This window comes from Bacillus rossius, chromosome 7, assembly GCF_032445375.1.
Source record: "Bacillus rossius redtenbacheri isolate Brsri chromosome 7, Brsri_v3, whole genome shotgun sequence".
Taxonomy (NCBI): domain Eukaryota; kingdom Metazoa; phylum Arthropoda; class Insecta; order Phasmatodea; family Bacillidae; genus Bacillus; species Bacillus rossius.
In genome coordinates this window covers 67,971,728-67,997,519 of record NC_086335.1, presented here as the reverse complement: position 1 = coordinate 67,997,519, position 25,792 = coordinate 67,971,728, and the positions used below count along the sequence as shown (strand labels likewise).

At 37.5% G+C, this 25,792-nt stretch overlaps 2 protein-coding genes across 6 annotated transcripts in view; one reads left to right on the top strand and one right to left on the bottom strand.

The window, feature by feature from the left end:
• The window catches only part of LOC134534283 (COP9 signalosome complex subunit 1), a 27,217-nt gene extending 4,838 nt beyond the window's left edge, over positions 1–22,379 (top strand). Inside the window, exons 2-11 of one of the 4 annotated variants that reach the window (XM_063372598.1) lie at positions 383–472; positions 3,108–3,289; positions 5,330–5,441; positions 6,692–6,889; positions 7,900–7,977; positions 9,357–9,592; positions 11,357–11,462; positions 14,299–14,517; positions 18,700–18,834; positions 20,419–22,379. In XM_063372598.1, the coding sequence (XP_063228668.1) occupies positions 383–472; positions 3,108–3,289; positions 5,330–5,441; positions 6,692–6,889; positions 7,900–7,977; positions 9,357–9,592; positions 11,357–11,462; positions 14,299–14,517; positions 18,700–18,834; positions 20,419–20,493 (1,431 nt within the window). In that variant the 3' untranslated portion in view covers positions 20,494–22,379. Of the gene's footprint in view, positions 1–317; positions 473–3,107; positions 3,290–5,329; positions 5,442–6,691; positions 6,890–7,899; positions 7,978–9,329; positions 9,593–11,356; positions 11,463–14,298; positions 14,518–18,699; positions 18,835–20,418 lie in introns of all 4 variants that reach the window. The other 3 variants (XM_063372597.1, XM_063372599.1, XM_063372600.1) reach the window with 3 other exon arrangements.
• LOC134534282 (ubiquitin carboxyl-terminal hydrolase 36) overlaps positions 21,975–25,792 on the bottom strand; it is a 36,049-nt gene continuing 32,231 nt past the window's right edge. For both annotated transcript variants that reach the window (XM_063372593.1, XM_063372594.1), the window contains one exon: positions 21,975–25,792. The gene's annotated coding sequence lies outside the window, so the exon portion shown is untranslated.

Below are 25,792 nucleotides of genomic sequence, written 5' to 3'. Positions count from 1 at the left end.
AGGAGTTGCCTGGTTTGTGCTCGTGTTAGCTTCCAAAGCTTCCTCAGTCTTGCGTGCTTGTTTGGCGTAATCTGCCGTATTTGTTCTGCCTTCGATGTTACCGAGTGAACATCCCTTCCAATGGTGTGTTTTATCTGTGAAAAATAGCTCCCGAAGAATGTTTATTTGCTCATTGACACTCTTCGGGAGACATCTTAGTTTTGTCATTTTGTTTTCTGGCAGAATTTGACTCCGGGGTCAGTTTTATAATTGCGATTTTCCTGTCAGAATTTTATTTCCTTGTGATCAGTGAACATTACAAGCTAACCGTTGCACAGTTGGCACGTCCCGGTGAGCGAGGCACGTGTGGACGCGGTGTGAGATGCCGCTCGCTGGTTCGCAGAGCGCGGTGGAGCCGATGCAGGTGGACGTGCCCCCGGAGGACAACGACAACAACGAGGATGAGCCCTACACCGTGGACAACCCCAACCTGGTGAGGCCGCGGGAGCGACGCTCGCGTGACGTGACGTCTAATAAATCGATGAACGCCGGCTGCACGCACAAAAAAGTGTCCCGTTACGCACATTGTCCCGTTACGCTGTGTCACGTTATGCTCATTGTACGCTTGCGCCGCATCTATCTCTCTTCCACTCAATTGGAAGAACCATTGATTAGACTTTTTTCGAGGCACATTAAACTTGAAACACTCCCATTCGTTTCCTACTTTTCCTATCGCCGTCCTATCCTCAACAGAATAACACAGATTGGAAGAAGTTAAATAGCAAAACATGTATAAAAGTTATAGTTAAAATAATCTGTTCGTTAAAGTAACAAACATATTTGAATTAATGAGTGCAAAGAAAAGTAAATTTATCAATTAAATTGTAGATTTAATTTCACCCCTTCTTTGTATCCATACGAAATAGTGATAATTCAATAAAAAATGATTCAATTTTGTTCATAAAAGTATGCAATCATTTCATCAATGTTTTGTTATGACGTTGTCACGTTAAACTATCGTCCGTAAACCGACTTTACAGACAACCAATTTTTCCCGTAGTGTTTGCCCTCGGACGTCGTGACGTAGCCCACAGAAGCTTTCCTTTTCATTTTAAAGGGGAATTCACAATGTAATTACGTATGTTGAACATAAGTTGGTAAGTTTCTTGAAAACCGTTTGCTTTGCAGTTTATTTCTAATGTGCAGTGTTTAACTTGTTACATATATTTCAAAGTTGACCAGCAGTATGTGCCATTCAAAGTAGGTTTTATTTTTTTTTGGCAAATCCAACTGATTATTCTTCTCACCTATTTAAAGGAACAGGCATTTAATTTTTTTTATCTGTTAGACAAGTTAATCTTTGCTTGATATTTGATTTATATCTCCCTCCACACTTATCTTCTTTGACCACTTTATAACTGCTCTACTTCCTCAAGTCTCTATTGCAGTTATCATCTTACGATAATGGTGATTTCTTGTATTTCTTTATGATAGTTGATTCTCGTATTATTACATTTTACTACATTTTAACTTTTACATTTTTATTTCAACAATTAATTGTGTAAAGGATGAGGTGAATTAGCTGGTATTGAATTATTGACATTGGAAGTAAGACCAGGTGTCTTGATGACGTACCTAGTAGCCACTTTGTAGAGTTATGCATGTTTTAGGTAGTGGTATCAATGGAAAAAAATTAAAGTCTGGATTTTTTTTTTATAAATGCCTTTGATGAACATCAGTAACATTAAATTTTCTGAGTTAAGCGGTGTTCTAGTCCAAATAACATTTTAATGTAGTATAGTGATAATTATTTTCTTCTAAAAAAAACTTAATTTTTAAACCACCTATATATTTAAAATCTTATATGATATTCATCCAGTCATGTACAGTGAGTGACCTAAAATACAGATGCTGTCAACTATAGGGTGATTGTGAATGTTAAGATGACCTTTAATAAAGAACTTTGAATGTAAGAAAAATTCTGTATTAATATGACCTCTAATGTAAGACAAACTCAGATGTATGGCAGACTTGAGTATCTTGAAAATAAGACTACTCAAATTCACTTGAATGTGGCACACACTTTAATATAAGATCTGAGACAGTTCACAAAGAAGAATGACGTAAATTTTGTTAAAATTTTGGTGTTGTTTAGCTTATGTGAAATTATTATGTTTTACTTCAGTTTGTGAACTTTTATAGTTTTTACATTTTGCATCCAAAAAAAACTTTTAACTAAAAAATAATGCTATGTAATTGCAATTTTACATAAATTTTTTTTACTAGAAGTTTGTTTGTATATCCCAAAAGAATGCAGGATTATTGTGATCTCGGAAACATAATTGAATAAGAGGTGAGCCTTAGTATTTTCATGTAAATTATCTTATTAAACTTATGTTTTTCTTTGTGTTGAAAAATATAAATATACATCCAACTTAACAAACTTGTATTATGTGTATTAATTAAATTGATTAGCATAGAGTTTAGCTTGTTTATTGTAACAACAGCATCGTAAAGATGAGGTTTTTAATATTATTTGTGGGCTCTGTAAATTTATCATAGTATCTTTCTTGTATTTTTTTATCTCAAATTTCTTCATCAGATATCAACTACATATCATCAATAGAAATAATAATACTCACAAGTTTTCAAAATTATGATCATTTTTGTGAGCATTCAAACTTTTTCAAATAACAATGATGTTCGCAGGCTTTCACGGTCGTCGTCTGAAAGTAGCTTGGCTTCCGGGTTGTAGCCCGCGTCCTTGGGCGAATAATATTCACCGACGTTTACGGTCGACATTGCAGTCACCATCATCAGTGGAGCAGTTAACCTACTGAGACCCTTGTGAATTATTCGCCAAGGACACGGCTACAACCCAGAAAGCCGAGCTACTTTTTGAAAATTAACTTTTTGCAAAATATCTAGTGAGAAATATTTGAGAAATTTTTGTGAGCCAACAAAACGTGCGAGCGAGCTATCGAAGTAAATTTGCAAGGAGAACCCTTAGTTGGTAGCAGTGACAAGGAAGTGATGTGATCAACTCGGCACCCGAGACTGAGCCTCGGCTCGACGGAGCAGAGGGAGCAGTCGTGTCACGTGAGTGTGTGTGTGTGTGTTTGGACCAGGACCTGGAGGCGTACGCCAACAGCTACCTGGGGCTGGCCCGCCTCTACCGCCTCATCTACATCGCGGACCACTGCTCCTCGCTGCGCCTGGAGGCCCTCAAGATGGCCGTCGCGTACGTCATGGGCACCTACAACGTGGCGCTATACCAGCAGCTGCACAAGATGCTGCAGGAGACGCTCGCGTGAGTGCCGCTCGCCGTTCCCGCCCGCGGTCTCACGACGACGCACGGCGCGTGAATGCGGTACATTTGTTTTATTCTGGTTTTTACAAAGTTCTGATGACGCAAGAAGCATAAAGGTCGAAATACAAGATCAAATAGGTATTTCGTATCTTAGTTAATTACAGAGTGAATACAATCGCATGATTTCAAAAAGAATTGCAAAAAAAAATTCACTAATAGTTTAAAGTTAATGCTAAACATACCGTATTGGCCCGAATATAAGGCGACCCCGAATATAAGGCGACCTGCAGTTTCAGGAGGCCAAACAAATGTAAAAATAATTTTGGTAGAAATTAATGTGAAAATTCATTAGACATACATTTTGTGTTGATGAATCCTTTTTGCATTTATGTATAACAATTAAATTATATTTATCACATTACTTATTTAAAAAAAGGTTTGAATGGCCTACCCTAAAAGTAAAAAAAAAAAATTAAAAATATTTATATTTTTAAGTATTACACTAGAAATTTTTTCGTATGTTTACTCTAATGAAGCTGCATAGTTGTCATCTTCAGAGCTGTTTATTTGTCTAGAGCTCGTTCCCCGCCGTTCCACTGATGTGTGATTGTTCATTTTTCACAGTTTACTGTATCTACGAATTTTAAATTTTTACAATGGCTATTAATCACTCTTAAAATACAGCATTTAACTTTCTGTTTCACTTAAGCTACGTATTACCACAGAAGAATGCGTATTACTATTTAATAGTGTGTTAAACGTAACAAAGTAAACAATGAATGCAGTTTGCCGGAACAAAACAAGTGGCTAGCTGCCATGATGAAAAATACGGCCATGAATAACATCGGTTACGTGACCGCGAATATTTGTCCATATTACTCTCTGACAGAGAGTCTCTGTCCTATTAATTTTAAAGAATAATCTATGATTATTAAGTTGTTTGAAAGGTTTTTACATATATAAAGAGTGGATTATTAAAATAGCTTTTGAAACAACGTACCAAATTCCTGTTAATATGGCGTCTTCGTGCGTGTTCGGCAATGTTCGTTTTACAACAAAGAAATAGTGTGGAAAGACAGTTGGCAGCCGTGAATTTCCAAACATTACATCCGAAATGATTGTAAACGTAAACAATCGTTCTGAAAATAGCTGTGATATTTTAGTACAAATATTTCCGTTAAAAATCTGAAGATAAATTACCGTAAATGTTAACACGCAATTGTAAACAAAGTACAAATATGAATTGTGTAATATAAGGTTGCCATTTTGAGATGCTTCAACATTCACATTTTTACTCAAGAACAAATATTTTAATTTTCAACTTTAAACAATTGTGAATTACCGCAATATTGGGTGGATTTATCGTTTTCCCCGTGTGAGGTAACTAAGTTATAGTTTATATAAAAAATCGTGAACATTTTGTTTCTACTGTATCTTTCAGCTTGGAGCTAATTTTTGCGGTCCTGACGTCTTGGGTGCGAAAATAAGGCGACTTCCAATTTTTGCATCTCTCGTTTATGTAAAAATGGTCGCCTTATATTCGGACCAATACGGAATCTCAATTCAAGATAATTTTTAAATGGAAAAAAATAACTAACTTATTTGAAAATGGTTGAAAATATATAGTGGTACATTAATAGGGATAAGATTTTATGGTGTGAATTGCTTTAAAGCCGAAATAACATCGATATGCATGTCAGTACACACCGAGCAGCACCAAAATATAACTGAAATCATTAAATTAATCAGCGTTTTAACAAAACTTAACTCATATAACACAAAAAAACATAATTAACACCTTAAATTAAATTTATATATCTATATATATGTGTGTGTGTCAGATTTTATTAAATTTTAATTGAAAGTAAGAAAAAAAGACTTGACTCAAGAATAACAACATGTATAACTGTACATGAAGCCCATTGAGAATGATCAAGTGAGTAATGTATGCTATACTTGCGGAAGGGAAGTGGTGGAAACGGGCTGAGTTGCGCGTGACGTGGCAGAGCAGCCAGTGCGAGCGTGTGCCGCCTGCGACAGGGCCTCCAGCCTGCCGGACATCGCGGCCGGCGCGGCGCAGCCCGCCTCCCAGGACCTGCCCACCCTCGACCTCATGTGGGTCGAGTCCAAGTCCAAGAAGGCAGCTCTGAAGGTGCGTCCGCCGCCTCCCCCTGCTGCTTTCAATCGCTGTCACGATTGTACGCCAGAGCTTGAAAGCAATGCCCACAATTAGTATATTAGGGGAGCTGGCATTATAAGATACTAAATTTTTTTCTTTTGATGTCGTTGCAACTGTCGCAGAACCGTGAACAGAAGGCCGTGTATTCGTTGACGTCTTCGATGGCCCCTCTCTGCTCAGCCAGCCACTCACAATGCACTGTGTGCTCAGCACACTCGCACTGCGCTGAGTTAGTTTGTTTCCGTCCAGAATAACTGTGTTTGATTTATTAGTTTTTTTTTTTTGTATAGTCGTTTAAACTTTAGGATAAAAGCAGTGAAAATGATCGTGGAAATATGTGCGTTCATATTAGTTTTGAGCCAGAAGCGGGTGATTGCTAAAACGAAGTTACAATGTTTGACCTGGACTAGAAGCAGTAAGTCCGTCCCAACCAACCACAAGCCTGGTTCCGATGCGCGTGAATATTAAAATATTTTCCACTCTTTCAGCCATACTATTTAAATGGTTAGACCTACATATTTAGTTATGATGTTATTGTAAGCAGTGTCATAATGTATAACACTATAGTACCTGAAAAGATTTTCAAACCGAGGCCATAAATGTACGTGGCTGACAATAGTTGAATACTCAGATTTAATTTTGTTTGTGAATTAAAGATCACCACACAAATGTTTTTTCCACGTGTAGAGTTTGTTGTTATCGAACGAGAAGGTTCCTTTACTGTAGGTTTCACCCCGTTTACAATTCTGGTCGCATTTTGAACAGATGATCGGTGACATCACGCGCTGTGTCTTTCCATTCTTTATGCGCTCACGTCACGAGAACTACACGTTTCACGAAGTTCAGATCTCCTCCTTTCACACTATTTTCGGTGCATTACACAAATTTTGAAGCCTCTTTATTTTTTTTCTTTCCTAGCTCCTTTAATCTGTCTCTGTGATAAATTCTAAAAGATACGTATTTAAATTCCAGTGCATCCATTCTTAATTCTGTTTTCGACCCTTGAAAATACAGGGGTGGTTCGTTAGAATAGACCACGGTTAGACCATGATTCCCTAACTAATGTAAATGTGTCTTCTGGTGACCTCGTCAATGAGAAGTTAATGAGAGTGCCACTTGTAGATGCGTGTTTGTCAGTTGTTGTGGGTAAGTCGTGAGACGTTACCGGAGACACTCGAGAAGGAAGGCCCGTGTGACCCCGGTGAGGCGTGTCGTGCCGGCAGCTGGAGAAGCTGGACACGGACCTGAAGAACTACAAGAGCAACTCCATCAAGGAGAGCATCAGGCGGGGCCACGACGACCTGGGGGACCACTACCTGGACTGCGGGGACCTGTCCAACGCCCTCAAGTGCTACTCGCGCGCCCGCGACTACTGCACCAGCGGCAAGCACGTCGTCAACATGTGCCTCAACGTCATCAAGGTGCTTCACCGATTCCCTAGACACTCGTCCGCACTGCTGTGTCTCAACACTTTTCATCTCCCTTAATTATGTAAACATTTTTTTTTTTCTTGATGCATCTCGTGGACAGATAAAGCATTTTTAGTTGGATCAGTTGGAACTGGAGCCAATCCGGTATAGCGAAAATCAGATTCAATAGAAGAATCGGGGGGAAAAGTCAGTTTGAGACTATGTTTATACAGAAAAAATACTTTGTATTGCCATTTGTGAAGATCACTTGTTGAGTCCATCTCGCTGTGTGGCATGACGTGTACAGTCCCAGCAAACACATTCTTGTTTCACTGTACATAGAGGCAATATAATAACAGTGAAATTAAGTCAGTAAACCACCAATCACAGAAATGGAAGTCAGTACACCGCCAAACACTGAAATGGAAGTCAGTAACACCACATAACACTGAATTGCAGTGGAATTCACCACAATGACCTCATTTAGCCCAATATAGCTATTATAATATACGTACAATTCATTTTATAAATCCACTATTTTTAATAATGAAATTTTGTTTTTTATGACACCATAAAATCTTGGCTCTACCAATAACTGCGTGTAATTCATGCTCAAAATTATTATTTTTGAGTTCTATGACGTATGTATGTTTGTACATGTTAGCTCTGATTGCCAGGAAACGCTTCTAAAGTCTTAATTAGAGCAGCCGAACTGCAAACCAAACCTGAATCTTCCAGAATGAGATGCAGTCTCGCTGTATATTTTGTATTGATGTGATGGCAATGACTTTTAAGAGATTACATTCCGAAGAAAAATTAAAATTGATCAATGGTTTTTAACAGTAATTCTAACTAGTGAAATTTTGAATTTTTAGTTTAATGCAGTGAAAAATATGTAACATAGGAACAGTCTAAAATTTCTTTTAATGCATCGGCAATATTTGGTTGTTGAGAAGCTGCAGCAGGCCCATGTTTGCCGCCGGTGGTGGGTTGTTGTTGGCAGGCCTGACGACGTGTTGCAGGTAAGCGTGTACCTGCAGAACTGGTCGCACGTGCTCAGCTACGTCAGCAAGGCGGAGCAGACCCCGGACTTCTCCGAGGTGAGCATCCCTCCCGCCGCCTTCTGGACGAAGTCGTGTGTCGTGCGTAGTCGGCGAGGCATTCGGGGGAATGTTCGGATCACGCCGTGGCCGGTGTGGTCGTGCAGTCTTGTAATTAACTTGTGCTGGCAGGGGCGGTAGCCCGGGGGGGGGGGGGGGGGGGTTTATGGGTTCAACCCCCCCCCCCCCCTCTTAGCACCAAATCTTTATTTAATTTGTTATTCATCACTCAAATTTCATATTAAAATTAATAAAATTTTTACCATTACAATATTTAAATTTAAGTACCGAAAACTGCTAAAATAGCACTATTTTACATCTTAAAATCCAAATTTTCTCGGGGGAAGACCCCCGGACCACCCGCTTTAATACGGGGGGGGGGGGGGGGGGGGAGGAGACGACACACCATGCTTCTTAACACTCCCCATACACAAATCCTGGCTACGCCACTGTGTGCCGGAATGTGCTAATTATCGCTACGAAACAGGTGTGTTCAGTGCTAACAAAACACGAGTCGGGAACACCTTACAGACGGAAACACCTTACAGACGGAAACACCTTACAGAACGAACGTTGTTTGCCGATAACTGATGGAGATACCACACAAGATAGCCACTTCATATTAGGTTTCATTATTAAAAGGTTTTTTTTTTTTGCGCAACTGTTTTATTTTTCTCCACATTTGTCTCGCCGGTGTTGTTTTTGAACTACAGCAAAAAATAAAACCAGCGCACACTCCAAACAATTGGTAAAATTGGTAGTATCATGTATTTACTAGTATCATGTGTAGCCAAGCAGTTTATGTCCATTGTTTAGGAAACGTTCTGGATTGAGATAGGAAAAAACAAAAAAAGCTATTGGATAGTCTAAAGTGATTTGTTTATTAACTATAAAATGCTAATTTTAAAAGAAAAATGCAAAAAGTATTAAAATTCTTTCTGTATGTACCTCTATTCATTGTAATGCAGTTTTTTCCTCCCAACAGATTACATTTATTATGTTAGTGTTATTGTAATGTAAAACGTTTAATCTATTCTACCAGAAATTATTATTGCTTGTTCAAAAACTATTTGAAGCAATCACATATTCAAGGACAAGTAGAATTTGTGTATTCTGTCTGAAACATTTGTTTTGAGGAAACCTTGTTTGAGGACAGCTTGTTTGCAGGGTGAGTTGAGGATAACTGGTAGTCTGAGTTGCACGGTTGAGCGCAGATGTGTTTTGAGGACAGCTTGTTTGAGGACAGCTTGTATGCTGGATGAGTTGAGGATAACTGGTACTGGTAGTCTGAGTTGCGTAGTGAATTGAGCCCAGACGGTAGTTTGAGGTGCGGGGTTGGTTTGCGTGGCGAGGGCCGTGCTAGTCACCGTGCGGCGCAGGTGCAGGGCAAGGAGAGCAACCAGACCATCATGACGCGGCTGAAGTGCGCGGCGGGCCTGGCGGAGCTGGCGACCACCAAGTACAAGACGGCCGCCAAGAACTTCCTGGCCGCCAACTTCGACCACTGCGACTTCCCGGAGCTGCTGTCGCCCAGCAACATCGCCATGTACGGGGGGCTGTGCGCGCTCGCCACCTTCGACCGCGCCGAGCTGCAGAAGAACGTCATCTTCAGCAGGTAACATTGGGCTTTCCTGCGTGGAAGATTACACACATTTTCATTATTATTCAAGTTTGGGTTACATTATTTGATTTAGTAACCATATCCGCATTGAGAAAAACAGGCTGTGGTCATTAAAATGAAATAAAATACAGTGGAACTTGCAAACTCACTAATACACATTTGGTGTATTGTGAGAGGTCCAATCTAGATCATAATTAATGGAAGATTATACACATTTTCACCAAACTATAGATTATTATTCAAGTCTGGGTGACATTATTTGCTTTAGTAACCATAACCGCAGTAGTCATTAAAATGAAATAAAATGCAGTGGAACTTGGAAAATCATTAATATTGGTTTGATATATTATGAGAGGTCCGAAGGAAAAGGAGGTTTCCAATATTCACCAGTTTGACTGTGCAAATAATTTTTAGATGCTAACTTACATTAACCTACCCAAACCAACCTACCTTTTTATATCATCTCCTATTGGCCTTATTTTCCAGAACCTGCTTCTTCACATGTTGATCCAGAAACTTTTTGTGAACGGCATTAAATCCTATGAAATCCATTTCACAAAATAAGGAATGCATATATATTTTTAATGCTCTATTCCCAAATAAATTGAGTGCAAAATTACATATTTAAACTCTAGTTATTCAGGAGATTTTGTTGGTAATGCAGTCAAGTAAATTTTTTTTTGTTTAGCAATATTTTAAACACAATTTCTGCTGATTTAATTTGGAATCTGAAACTATTATTTATGTTTTTTATGTATTTTTTGAGTCGCTACGTCTGTTTCGTCATAGATACACACAGCAAGGAAGCTACTATTATGTCGCATGGTGTTAGACGGTTTGAATTATCTATTTATGCGTTGGAAACAATGACATTTACTTCTTTTAATGGCCACCGCGATTGAGTGTCCATATTTTTTGTTGTTGAAGTTCATGGTTGTTGACGTTTGTTTATTTATTTATTTACTTTTTTCGTGCATGTTACCACAAAATTTTGTGTAATGAAACAAATACAAATATTAGGGTTGAAATGATAAATATGATGTTTTTGAAATGTTCCAGCAATTTTTCAGTTTATTGAGACCTTAATAAAAAATACTTTGAATACTTGTTGCATGTTTAAAATGTCGCCTATTGTTCGTGTTTTTGATTAAGAACTCCCATCAAACATCAAAAATATTATTCATATTGCACAAATGACAATCTCTCAGCAGTGAACATTCCTATACGACAAACTCATGACGTATGCTAGGTCAAATATTCGTAAAGAAACAAATATCCGTTATTTCGAAGTGTTAGTATACAAGGTCGAATCAATTTTGAAATGTTTATTATTCGTATTCAAAATTTTATTGTTCGCGTAGGCCTAATTATTAGTATAGAAATATTATTACATAGTATTCAATATTTAAGTTAAATTGTTTGTACTTATTAAAAGTATCATTGGTAGGTATACACATAATATTAAGTAGTTTTTAATTTACCTATTCAATTAGTTTAGTTGTTTGTACATATTAAAAGTACCATTGGTATACAGATATTATTGTGTAGTAATTAACATATTTGTTTAGTTTAGTTGTTTGTACATTTTAAACGAATGCTGTACAGTGCGGAAGCTTGCACAAGCCAGTGTGAATGCGAGGAATGTCGTGTGTGTGTGTGTGTGTGTGTGCGTGTGTGTGTGTGTGTGCGTGCGCGTGCGTGTGGTGAACGCGCACCGCCGTGTGTCGAGCCGCTTCAGCCGGTCTGGTTCCCTCGCAGCTCCTTCAAGCTGTTCCTGGAGCTGGAGCCGCAGCTGAGGGACATCATCTTCAAGTTCTACGAGTCCAAGTACGCCTCGTGCCTCAAGCTGCTGGACGAGATAAAGGTGGGCGCAGGTTTCCCCGCCCACGCCTGCGGGGTTGGCCGGACTGCTTCGCAAGCACCTCGGGAGTCCACTTCCGTATCTCGAGTCATACTTATTCAGGCGCGTTACGAATAAAATGGTGTGAGTGAATTTTTACGATGCGTGCGCACCATGCAACAAAATTTTCGCAAGATGAAAAAAAAGCTACATGTAAATAAAAATTATATATGTGCTTTTTAAATCTTTACTTTATTGCTTGATATTGAATACTGGATCATATCATTAAAAACATTTATTTATTTTGTATATTAGTGATAGAAATTGTGTTCATACAAGTGAGGTTATGTTCCTGTAAGTATAATTTAATTGCATCTAATTTAAACAACAAATTATTACATTATTATTTAATACATATTTAAAATTAATGAATTTAATTAAATGTTCTTCATATCTATTGCTTTTCATTATTAATTAAATTTTATCTAGATTGTTTTACTAAATTAAGAAATCAATCTTATACAAGTGTTTATATTAGTATTGAATACTGAGTATTTATGTACACGTACCCATTTACTTTCATCAGAAAACGATTTGGTTACTACTAAATAATTTTTTTTTCTTTTGCTCATGTGGATGATCATTTTTATCATGTTATGTTAGTGATGGCCCGATATTCGATATCGGAGATCGGTAATATCGGCACATTTTTCAATATCGGACATCGGTAAATACTTGCGATATTTTGATAACCGATGTTTGCTCTCGCCAATAATACTTCTCACATAACCTTAATCGTAATTCCAAGCTTATTTTCTGTGGGCGTAATTTATCTTTCTTCACGTCACCATATTACTAGTAATTCCAAGCATATTTTCCACTGAAACAATTTCAAGCCTCTTTCTTCTTTCTGATACTGCAATGCATCCTGACGGTACAATTCTTCCATGTGTACACAAATCCCAGTAATTAGTGCATATTTATTCGTTTTAGATATTCGCAAAATGTTTTCGCTTGATGAATTTTCGAAGTTCACTAAGTGTACATAAATTGAAAACATAAATGAAAATAATTACGATATTTTTTTTAATAAGTGGTGTAGCCATAAGTAAACATGAAGAAGAATAAAGTAGCTGCTTGAAATAACAGGCATTTTCTTTCCGTGTCGTTTCATGGTCGCTAACTGCTGTTATATACAAAGACGTTACGTAAGTTTTACAAAAGCTAAAATATGAAACGTGTTTAAGTAGGGCAAGTTGCAGCAAAGGTATTATGTTGGCTATATTAAGTGCATTGCCAACAACATAAATAAAGATGTGTGGTTTTATAAACTCTGCAGTACATTTCAAAGTTGTATTAAAATTACTTTTCACGTATTTTTAACGTGTTTTCGCACCAATAAATGGAGTGATACACTTGAACAATGGTCACAAAATTTGCCACTTAAAGACCTTCCTTTCTAGCGTGTCGTTTACCGTGATGAAATTTAACAAAGGGTACAAAAGTTTGAGATGTTTTTCGGAATATATTTTTTGTAGATTACAGTTGAGACACTGGACTAAGTACATGCAGTGCCTCGTGATTCATACACTATAAGCAAATACACTAGGGATGTGTGAGTACCCGATATTTTCGGGTACAGTTCGAATCCACAATTACCCGAACCCCGAATCGTTGTACGTACATGGATTCGAACAGTATTGCAATTATTCACAAAAGTTATAAATTAATTTAATACAGCTCAAAAATACTAGCTGTGAAAAATAAAATTAGGCTACTATTACGTAAGTATTTATAATATGATGTATCAAAGAAAGATATATGTAAATTAAATAATTAACACAGTGACATTAAAAGAATTTTGAGATTTCGAGAGCTTAAACTATAATTACGAATTTTGTCGTATAGCAAACTATAAATTAAAAACAATTACATACCTACAAGAAAAAAAGTCTTGGCTATTTATTGGAGAAAAAATGGTTTTGTTTGCTGAAACGTTTATAAAACTGAGATTTCCCTGTGGCGTGCAGTTTATTACGATTGAGTTGGAGAATCAAATATGTTTTGGTTTTCATATTTTAAAGTGTTTATTATTAATTAAATTTACATAATTATAAACATTTCAAACTCAGTGTAATAAATAATTGCCAGTAGTTACAGTTAGAAAAAAGAGAACACACATTATTTTTAAATTAATCAGTTATTTTTAATGATTCTGTGCTTAATATTCGGAATCGGATTCGTATCTCAAATATTGCCAGGGATTCGAATCGGATTCGAACTGAACTGAAAATCAAGGATTCGCACATCCTTAAAATACACTAGAGACTAATACCGGACAGCTACAAGATTTCTCAACATTTCTTCACAAAAATCTGAAATTTGTTTCCTTGTAGTTACAATATGTTTTTTGCATACTGTAGGTAATACCTACACCAGAATATTGCTTTATCTGGCCTTGAAAAACAATTAAATTTTTTAAGACCTTGAATTTAGAGAGCTTATCTGTAGGCCATTATGATAATTTCATTATTAGCTTTCATTTAATGTGAATTTACAATATTTTACAATTAATAAAAATAATATACATTCACATAAGTATGTTTTATTAATCTTTAACATTTTTCATTATTGTCCCTAACAATACTCCAGAACCAAAATTTTATAGAATCAGTTTTAGAAATGAGATAGGCCTATTATCGGAATATTGGGTATCGGGTATCGGATCGGTAAATTTGAAAATATCGGAATTGGCATCGGTAACGGGTTTTTGGATATCGGGCCATCACTATGTCACGCAACAGTAACAAGGAAACGGTGCAGTTAGTCGCGGGGCCAGCGCGGACTCTGTGGTGCGCAGGACAACCTGCTGCTGGACATCTACATCGCGCCGCACGTCAGCACGCTGTACGCGCAGATACGCAGCCGCGCGCTGATCCAGTACTTCAGCCCGTACCTGTCGGCGGACCTGGTGCGCATGGCCGAGGCGTTCAACACGAGCGTGCCGGGCCTCGAGGACGAGCTCATGACGCTGATCCTGGACGGCCAGATCCAGGCGCGCATCGACTCCCACAACAAGGTGAGCTGGTTGGTCCGGACGTCTGGTGAGGCATGCGCCTCGAGGCCGGAGACAAGATCACGCGGCAAATTGCGATAGAACCCAAACAACTCCTAAAAGCACGTCAGAACAGCTTAATGCAAGTTAATAAACCATATATGTAGCACCCAAATGCAAGTTATTATCATGGAATTAACAGGGTGTCTACCAGCTCTAGTAAATTAAATTCCCTGATTTTTCCAGGTTTTCCAGGTCTAAAACTGAATTTTTCCAGGTTTTCTTTAACTCAATTACGACATTCCAAGAAACTGAAAAAAAACTGCATGATATTACATCGACGGGTTTCAAAGTATTTCAACTTACTTAAATTAGTAAAAAAATTACCTTCTTCCAAATGTGGCCAAAGTGACTCAAATGAAGGCAAATAAAACATGCTGCTACAAATATTTCACACACTTCCTTTTGCAAAAAACATTAGTAAAAGGAAGCTCCCATCAATTTCGCAGTGATTCAACTTTTGCGTCTATTGCACTTACTTCAGAACGAGCCAAATCCAACATTCGAGCCTTCTTCAACTGCAATGCCTTGATCTCTTCTTCAACTCTTCTTTTTTCTGCCTTCTTCTTGTCTGTAGCTTCCTTTTCTTTTTGTTTTGTTTGCAGGGCTTCCTTACGCCTACAACTAGTATTTCTTACATACTGTAACATGGACTTGGTGATATCAACATGCTTTACACCTACAGAACTTTGAACAAAGTCATACATCTGTCTTTGTGCGATCAGTATTTCTTCCTGCAAGTTTTCAGTCAGCAGATTAGAATTCATTGAAAATCTTCTTTCCAATGATGCATTTACATGGGAAAATACCAACACCATCCTCACAAACTTTAGAAGGCCTGTTTTGGAAGCTACTGTATGTGCCTTAAGAATGAGCATTCACAAGTGATCAAGGCGCCCGTCTTCTCAAGAAAAAGACGAGAACAGTGCTGCAGAATCTTGCGAGGAACATACCAACTGATATGATCACTCAATGTTATCAGCTTCTTGTCCTGATACTAACCTGTTTTGAAGACAACATTCTAAACTGTACTTCACACGCTGTTTCCTCACACCCAAATTTAAAGCCACAGACGGACATAAGCAGGAAATTCCCTTGGTAATATTGTACTTCAGGGGACTTTTGTCTTGAAGTTTTTTTGCCATAACCTTTAGACAAGTCCTATCATTTTTCTGTAACAGGACAGACTTTTCTGGTACTTTCTCTTTCTTGATGGCATGGCGTACTGCATAACCCAACTTGATATTGTTAGCAGTCAATAGATTTTCCTGGTTATCTACATCCAATCGAGATACATTGCGTTTCTCCTTAAAGCTCTTCAGTACTTCTGGTTTCAAAAACTTTCCTGCCAAAGCTAATAAAATGTCTACCAGTGAATCATAGAGAAAAGGTGCCATGGGTGCTTCACTTTGGAACATTGTGAGAAACTATTCCAGTTCTGATGCCAAAAAGTGGAAGAATGTAAATTTTACTTTTAGAAGATTATCTTCAAGAGCACTTTTCACTACACTGAAAGAGAGAGATGAAATAGAAACTTCACTAACAAATTTCTTTAGGTGGGGTAACGTTTTCATGGCACGCTCAGCAACTGCAGTATTCCATCTGATTGCACAAAATTTCATGGGAAAAAGCTCTGATCCAGTTATTCTAATGTAATCTGCCCTCCTTGCAGGTACGTGCTTAAACAAATAGTAACTTTGCCTCAAAAAACTAACAACGTCCCATTGTGTAGCAGAAATTCCAGGTTTGAAAGCACCATGGACCGTATGAAGCCCACAGCTACCAATTGCTAGCAACGATGGCGAATCTTCACCAAAAGTGTGTTATATGTATTTTCAAAGCTAACAAAAATGTCCAGTTTACGTTGAGGGCATCCATAGATACTAAAAATTAAATGCACCTGTCGGTAGAATCTGAACGTGGGAAGCACATGCTGCATCACGTCACATCAGCAGGATAACAGACCATCTTGAACCAGTTTGTATCACGTGATTTGATGCCACTTCCGAATCCGATGGTAAATAAAAGAAAATGGACGTGGGAACTGTTCGTTATTTGCCATTCAAAAATAAAAATGGGAGGGGATACACATGATGCCACGTCAATGCAAGCTGATCAATAAACAAAAAACGTATTGCCAACTACAACCTACCAAACAAAAATTCCCTGATTTTTAAAAAAATTCCCTGATTTTTCCCTGATTATTCCCTGATTACAAAATTCCCTGATATTTCCAGGTTTTCCAGGGTCAGTAGACACCCTGAATTAAGTATCATTTAACCAAAGCTTAATTAAAATCATAAAAAAAAAGTACAGTAGAATCCCGCTGATGCGACCCCTCACAGTTTCCGGAAAAACAGACTTAAAAAAGGAATGGTCGCAATAGAGAATTCGGGCCAATTTTTTCAACCCCCCCCCCCCCCCTAAAAAAAAAAAAACATAAAAAATCACCTTTGTTCGCATAGATTTCATATTCAAATAGTCTATGATGTAAAAAAGACAACTTTTTAAATTCATATTACACCTCGGACTCGCATACCTCGAACAATGGGTTCCGATAAATATGTACTCACGCTAAGTGAATTCACGTCACGCAAGTCGGCTATGTTAGCCGGCTGGTTGTTATTTGCGTTCAAAACGTGGCGAAGGAACTTGTGTGGATCAGGTAGAAAACATTTGGCTATAAACGAAAGATATAAGAACAGTGCTATCCTGAAATGCTGTGACATGTTTTTGGAGTAGATAATCACAGCGACAAACCGACAGGATGCGCTCCCGCCCTTGCCGTCAGCGATGTTTATTTTGACAGCTCAAGCACTTATCTTTTCCACGGCCCTTCACAGAAAAAAAAAAAAAAAAAACACGTACGAATACATATGGAAAAGTAACTATGCAGTAAAATAAATATTTTTACGGCCCTGCTAAATTTTTCTATTCAATAAAATTTGAGGTATTAGTGATTTTTCAGCAGAAACTGCTGTGTGACTAATAAACAAATTGTATCATAATAACTTAAACTCATAAAGTATTTATTAACGGCGAAGGATAGTCGTATAAGCCCATAAAAATATTTATTTTACCGAGAATGGACTATACAACCTGGCTTTTGTCGCACGCGGTGTGGGAGGGGAGGATGATGCTGACAGTTTCTCACACAGAAGGTTGAAATAAGGGAGGGAATGTGTTGAAATGTTAGTTGAAAAGGAGGGGAGGGTGTTTTTACATGGTTTGTGGCTCTGGGAGGGATGAGCCTTGAAGAATTAGCAGGGAATGGGAGAGGTAAGCGTCACGTGACGTATGACGTCAAGCCGCTGCTACCGCCAGCCTGGCCGGACGAGTTTCTTATGCTCTCGCAGAAGCTACCACAGTGGCTTTTCATGCAGGCGGGTTAAGATAACACGACAGCTGAGACAGCTTTTCGTGCGATAGTGGACGAGCTGAGCTTGGCTAGACACTGCCGCGTCGACAGTCTAGAGGGGTGGTATCTATTTTTAGCCGTCTTTAGTATGCCTGCCTGCTTACAGTACAGCTCTCACCAAGATAAACGTGAACACATAGTGCCCAACAAAGTGTAACAGACTTGTTTTTGAGCCGATTTTACTAAAATTTTCGACTTTGTTTACGGTTTCTTAAAAAACGGTCGTATAAACGGAATGGACGCATCAGAGGGGGGTCGCATCGGCGGTATTCTACTATAATCTTTTAATGTTTGAAATTAAGGACTTTCATTATTCCCGGACAAAATGTGTACCAAAGTGGATGGAACCGAAAAATTAATTTAATTTTGAGTTGTGCATCTCTTATTGAATCACTTTTGAACCACAAATGCTCGCTAATTTATTTTTATTGTTCTGGGTGTATCTGTTTTAGAGCAATATAACACATTAGTTTATCGTAAAATTGTGGCACATATAATTTACCACTATTTTGGGTGGAGTAAGTATTACAAGACAGCTTTATATAAATAAAAAACAGTAACACTGAATTCCTGTATTTTTAAAAATGAAACCATTAAGTCTTGTCTCTTAATTATACAAAACGTTGTCTATCTTTCCTAGCCAAATGTTAACCGTCACGTTACGACAAGGTGTCTTGTTTGGGAGGTTGGTCTCGGAAGTCGGGAGTGTCGGTGGGTGTGCCTCGCAGATCCTGTACGCCAAGGAGGTGGACCAGAGGAGCACCACGTTCGAGAAGTCGCTGGCCGTGGGCAAGCTGTACCAGCGGCAGACGCGCATGCTCATCCTGCGCGCGGCCATGCTCAAGCACCAGATCCACGTCAAGGTGAGTGAGTTCTTGAGGTTATCAGACAGTGTGTACTCGTTTTACTACTGCATCCGAATTACTACTTTTCTAGTTTTAGCAAAATTGTGTGTTCAATCGCCATTTGTAAACAAAAAGCACATGGGCCTTGTTGACATCTGATGAAAGCAAATTGTAAGCCAATGTTATTCTTTTGAGCAGTTGTTAATGATGTGTCTACATATATCATTTCTTTAGTCTGCATAAAATATATGTATTTTTTTAAAACGGTTGTATGTATTAAATTTAATTCAGTTTTGTTTACCCCAAGGCGATATGGACTAGATTTAAATAGAATTTTCCAGGACAGAAACAAGGGTTGACCTTGCCGTGAGTAGGTGGGTTTTATCAGGGTGCTCCAGTTTCACCTGCCCATTCATTCCGTACCGTAGATGCTTTATTCTCAGCTCATTTCCTGTACTGCAGCATCTTGAATAACCTAGCTGTTGAGACGTCAAGCCAAAGAAAATTATTAATTCATACTGTTTGTATTTGATGATGTTGAAATGAACTTGTTTATGTTTTCTAAATATAGAGAATAATTAAAATAATAATTAAGAGTATAATATAAATATAGATTGGGTTTAATCATTTATGGGTCCAATCACAATTTTCTCAAATCCAAATCGTACCTCGAATATACCCTTTGAATCCAAATGTAGGTCTCAAGAGTCAAAAATCAAATAAAATACAAAAACGACAAATATTTTTCATGGTGTTGAAATATTATTCCCTTAAAATGGTTGTTAACTAAGTGTTCAGAATTAATATATTTGTAATATTATTTCTATATTACTAGAGACCTGCAAAATTTACGGATACATTTCGTGATATGCTACAATTCAAATAATTATACCTTATTGGTGCTTCTGCCATTGGTTCACTGTTAATCTGGAGGACTGGGGGCCAATTAGAGACCCTCACTCATAGAAGTGTCGAATCACAGGCCACCCAGTCGAGACGACTCACAAGTCAGCAGCTAATGAACAGTTGGCATTTGCCCGAGTGTGTAGAGGATATTGGAGTCTATCCTGGAGGTCATTGAACCCGCGAATTTTGCAGGTCTCTATGTATTACATGTTAAAAGTACAATATCCTGGGGAATGGTAACATCTAACATGATAGGTATGAAGAAAACAATTGACCTAGTAAACATCAGAGGTCATCAGTGATGAATTTTTTATTTTAATTCATTTCCTTTAATTTTTTTTTCAAAACTTTTTCTTTGAATATCAAATCCTTAGAATACTAAGGATTTGATTAGCCCATCCCTAACTGAATATCTGTCCAGTTTTGTGAAATTCCTGAAGAAGAAAAAAAAAAGTTTTTATAGAAATGTAATAGAACAGTTTAGTAACTGTAACTTTGGATTTTAAAAGAATGTGTGTGTGTGTAGGCATTGAATGGGCGGAATTTAACAGCCACAAACCTGGGTTTCGTAATGCTTTCGTAAAGTTTAAAATAACAAATGACTGTGTAATTGAACACATGTTATTAAAACAATTGTGGGTCAGATTGGAAAGTGCCGTTGTGGACCAGTCAGCCACGTGTAGTGATGTGTTGCAGAGTCCGCAGCGCGACAGCGGGCAGGGAGTGGAGATAGTCGCTCCGGGCAACAGCGCCATATCTGCCCGCAACTAACCACAGCACGGGGCAAGTGTGGTGGACATCTCGGGTTCGTCTCACACCGCGGACATGAGACGCTGGATGGCGACCTCGTATCGGTACCGTGGCAGAAGTATTAAAGAGAGCAAGCAGTTGGTCTATCATAATTTCCTGTGAATATGCTAATTATGTTAGAGCGTTTATTTCTGTCCAACAATCAATTGTGTAACAGTCAGTGACACAGAACTAGTTACATCTGAGCATGAAGGCTGCCGTTTTCTATGCGAGAACATGAAGGTTGCTAAAAGATGACTACCGTGTTTACTTACAAGTTTTTTTTTTTTTTTTTAAGATTAATATACTGCAATTGTAACAGTGTAAAATTATTAGTAAACTGAAACATATTATCTTGGACATTTTCTTTTACTTTCCTCAGTGTTGCAGTTACGAGTTTTAGATTACCTGTTTTACTTAAATGAATTGAAAGAAAACAAAAGTGTTTCTTGGATTGATACTATCGTACATTTTAGTTCAATTTCTCTGAGATATTTTCTTGTATTTCATCACCATATATTTAAGATTATCTACAAGTGGCATCACACCAGAAAATCCATTTATTTGCTTTTGCCAAAAGACAAAAGTACCATATTTACTAATGTAAAGGTAGCCTATTTTATTATGGTTTTTTAGATTTAAAAAAATGTAGTGTTTTCCATTATACAAGTTTTTCTTTTGATTTTACTTAACTTTGCTCTCACTGTGTGGTTAAATATGTCTGTAAACAACTAGCCTATGTTGGTTGTTTATAACTGTCACTCCATGAGTAAGTATTTCTTGGTAGTAGTGTGACGCTCCATGAACAGCACAGTAATTACACGTCTGCTGCCCGCTGGGTTTGAATCAGCGAGTGAGTGAGAGAGAGAATATGTGTGTGTGCGCGTGAGGACATGTGGCAGTATTGACAGTTCTCCTCCCTCATCGTAAATGTCTGATGAACCCTACACAAATAACTTGACAGGTGTTTGTGATGCAACTGTGCCCAAACATTGCTTTGGCATCACAAATACTGAATGATAAAATTAAAAAAAAAAAATTATTTAGCATCTCACCTATTAATACATACAATTTTACTTTTTAACAAATTTTTTCTTGTTAAAGTCTAAATTTCTAAGTGCCTTGAAAAAGTTTTTAACAGTGTTTTTTTATTGTATTTGTAATTCAAATAATTTTGTCAAATCTGATTTTCATTCAATTCATGATGCAAGACTAAATGAAAACACATTTCAAATTTTTCTGCCACATCCATTACATATAAATTTTCTCATAAAAAAACTGACAACAGACTGCAATAAATTTTATATCAGGAACAAGTCCATTTTCAACACTAATGACTAAGTTTTTAAGTAATATTGTACACAAAACTTCCTTATGACTATCTCAACTACAGCCTAAAAAAATAATTTACCCATCGAGATACATATAAAGTACAGATGTTTAATAAATAAAACCAGAGGAGATTATGTACTTGATTCCAATATTTTTAATGAGCCTGTTTTACAATGTCTTAATAAAATATAAAACAACTGTGCCTGTTAACTCTGTATTGCTTGATTGGAAAAGTAATGACAATGGCAGCATTAGCAATCTGTACACTGGTAAAATTCAACAACACACAAGAAATGAATTCCATCTCTAGGGCTATGTTCTTGAGATTTTGATTCACCTCACAGACATATTGTCAGGGTGGCTACTAAAACTGTACCAAAAATGATGGCATCGGCAACTCAGCGATCACATACTGTGGCTGTCAGGAAATGAGAAATTGTGTTGCATGAAAAAAAGTATGTCGTCACAGAAATTAATGTGAAATGTCCTTGATTAATGGTGGTTCCGCAATAAAAATTATATCTGTAAAGTGAGAATGTGTTGCATGTACTCCTTCAGCAATTTCCCAATTAATTTGTTATAACATTCTTTGTAACCCAGCATTGATGTCCTTCATTCATGGCCAAGATTTTAACGGCTCTTCACTGCAGTATACTAAACAGATGTGAATGGTAGCCATTTTTTTACATATATTAGTTTTTTCTAGCATCATGGTAAACATATCCTTTACAGACTATTTGTAAATAAAATATTACAGTCTATCTTAAGAGATGTGTATTTACAGAAAGTCGTTTACTAGGGTTATTAGTACGTTTATTGCAATAATTAAAAATTGCTGATAAAAATAACTGGCAGATGTCTGTACCACTAATGCTATTAATAAAAAAAAACTTAAAATGCAGTTTATAATTTTATATTACTGGGTCCAGAATAAATATTTAATATACTACTCCTTAAATACATCTACAAGTTTGGCATGAGGCTTGGAGTAAACAGAGCATTGCTATAAAATATAGATGTGCCGAGACTCGAAAACCAATTTCATTGTAGTTGCCAGCAGTACAACACCTGTTCTATATTTTACAGTGAAATATTGTATTTATGTTCTTACTACGTCTTAAAAACAATAGGAATTGATGCCATTTTGAAATTAAATGCTAACAGTATGCCATAGATATGTAATACAGCAAACATTGAAAATAAATATTTTTTCTGTATTTCTTCTACATGTTTTAACTGAGAGCATTGATATTTTGTACAAACTGAGCAAAACCAAAAGTGATACAGTGAAACCTCTATTTAACAAATCTCAAGGGACCAAAATTTGTTGTGTTTGTTGTATAGGGGTTTGTTAAATGGAGGTTTCGCACAATATATTTCTAGTCATCATAAAGCTTCACATAAATGGCTAGAACTGTCTTTCTGACTGTTTAATACGATATGAGGAATTAAACATGAAAAAGCACATATAATACACTTGTTTATTGGCCAACCATTTGATGCTTGGAAAATATCAATTCCCATCCCCAGTGCTTCCTGGCATGCCTTTTCTTGAAAAAACGGCCCCGAGACGTTTGATGTTAGATGCCCTAGCCGCCATTAACCAGTCAAAAAGTATCTTGTCTAAATCATCATTTTTACATACTTTCACACGTTTTCGATCTGTTCCCGGTTGGATAATATGGTCGAAAGTGTAGACGCCGGGATGTCGAAACGTTTAGCTATATCACTTTTTTTGTCACCTTCATCAACTGCATTTAAAATTTCTAATATTATTTTAACGTCAATCTGTTGCCGCTTTTTAGGATTAGAATTCATTTTACAGTAGTAACGTGTTGATTTCCGTAACTACGTGTGGAATAAATAAACAACAGTTGAAAACTGAAAAAACGGAAATTGTACTACACCATAGTTAAAAATATTTGCGTGTGCGCATCTTTAACCATAGAAACGCAAAATATACTAGTTGTTCGTCTTGCCACAGCGATGGTACGAGAGGTTTCCGCCACTAGCGCTAAATGTACCCGCCATTTTGAACAAAGTGTGGCATGTATACACGACGTGTTATCCATGATGCTTTGTTTATTTATTGTCATCCGCGATGGTGCATATTATTTTAAGGTTATACGCACGTATTTTTAAGCAGTGAATGCAAAAAAATTAGTGGATGTCTTGTAGGAGATATTTATTTTTGCGTGTTTTTCAAAAGCGGCAGTTCGTTGTAAAGGGAATTTCACTATTTCAGAACAAATAAAATTCGGTATTTAGAGGTTAAACCAGCATTGATGTTATGGCGGTTCGGCGGGACCAAAATTTTATTTCGTTGTATGGGGTTTTTCGTTAAATAGAATATTCGTTAATGGAGGTTTTACTGTATATACAAGACGTTATGACTTCAGGGGTGTGGTAGTTGTAACATGATGCTAGAAAACACGGAAACAGCAGCTCGCTGTGAATTTTCCATTAATGAAGAATTGGTGCAAAATTGGAGGAAACAAAAACAAACAGAACAAAACAAGTGAAACTAATGTTGGATGGAAAGCTTTGCGTGGACCGAAACGTGGGAGATTCGCGCAAGTTGCTGCAAGCATGCTTGAACATGTACATGAACGTAGGAATATTGGTGTGTTATTTCTAAGGACAAGATTATATGGTGAGTTGTGAAAAAACCCAAAATAACACCTTGATTTTAGCATAAAATATGTGATGATTATGCGTTAAAACACTGCATAGCATCATATATATCATCTTTCTCCTCAAATTTTCTAGTTTTCAGTAGCCACCCTGAAAATAATTTTTTTTTTTTTGCAGGTTTGGCAGTAATATCAAAAAAATATATATTTCCACTTAAAGTTTTCATTAGTTTGGGCAGCATTTTTTTACAACTGATTTTCATGTGGAAAAAAGTGTTCAAGCTTGAAGGTAAATTTAATACATGTGTGGATACATTAACAACGTGTGTATTTATCTAAAACTTGACATGAGACTGGCTGAAGAGAAGCTGCCCGTAACGTTCGAGTGAGCTCTTCCCAGCCTGCCTGTGCACTAATGCCTTCAACACCTTCAGGAGAGCATTATGCTTACCAAAAGGAAATTAAAAAAAAATTCATTATTCGTGCATTCCACATGGGCAATAAAATTAAAAAAAAAAAGTCATACTATTGGAAGAGTATCCGAAATCAAATATTCTTACATAAAAAAAGTTTCAAAAATTATTTTCTCATGTCAAATGGTGAACATATCTCGATATCTCGGAGATCTATATGACAGCACGAAAACAGCCCATTCTATGAGAAAGTAAAACAACAAAAAAAAAAAAAAAAAAAAAGTTATACACAGTTTAACGGTCATACATTTCACACGTTGCTACGTGCCTGGTTTCATGATTAATACTTAATAACAGTTGCTTTCAGCACGAGCTGCACACGAGGTGATGCAGGTATGCATATCCTAGCACCATCACCGAGTTGCAGTGTCGGAGATCGGAAACACTGTAATTGGACTATGATTCACAAAGCACTGCGCACTAAGCTACTGCGCATAACCTGCACGAAAACTTTCATTTCTTTACCGTCCCAATTTAATCTCTACCTATTCGGGAATTACGAACCGTAGCGGTACTCCACGCGGCCGACTGGAAAGTCCTGAACCTTGCCCCGTCTCGGACGCTGGCGAGGCAACGCTTGACACCGGCGCCTCACTGCCGCCAGTGGTGTCTGGCGTGGTTCTTGTGGAACTTGGCAGGGTGGTGGTTGTTGTACTTGTAGCGGTTGTTGAAGTGGTAGGGATGGTGGCCGCGGTACTTGTGGGGCGGGTACGAGTTGTTGTTGTAGTAGCCCTTGCCCGCCCACTGCTGCTTCTTGTACTGGTACTCCTGGAACGGGTTGGTGGCGTGCTGCGGCCTTAGCTCCGCCTCCTTGTTGTTCTGGTGGTACTTCATCTTCTTCAC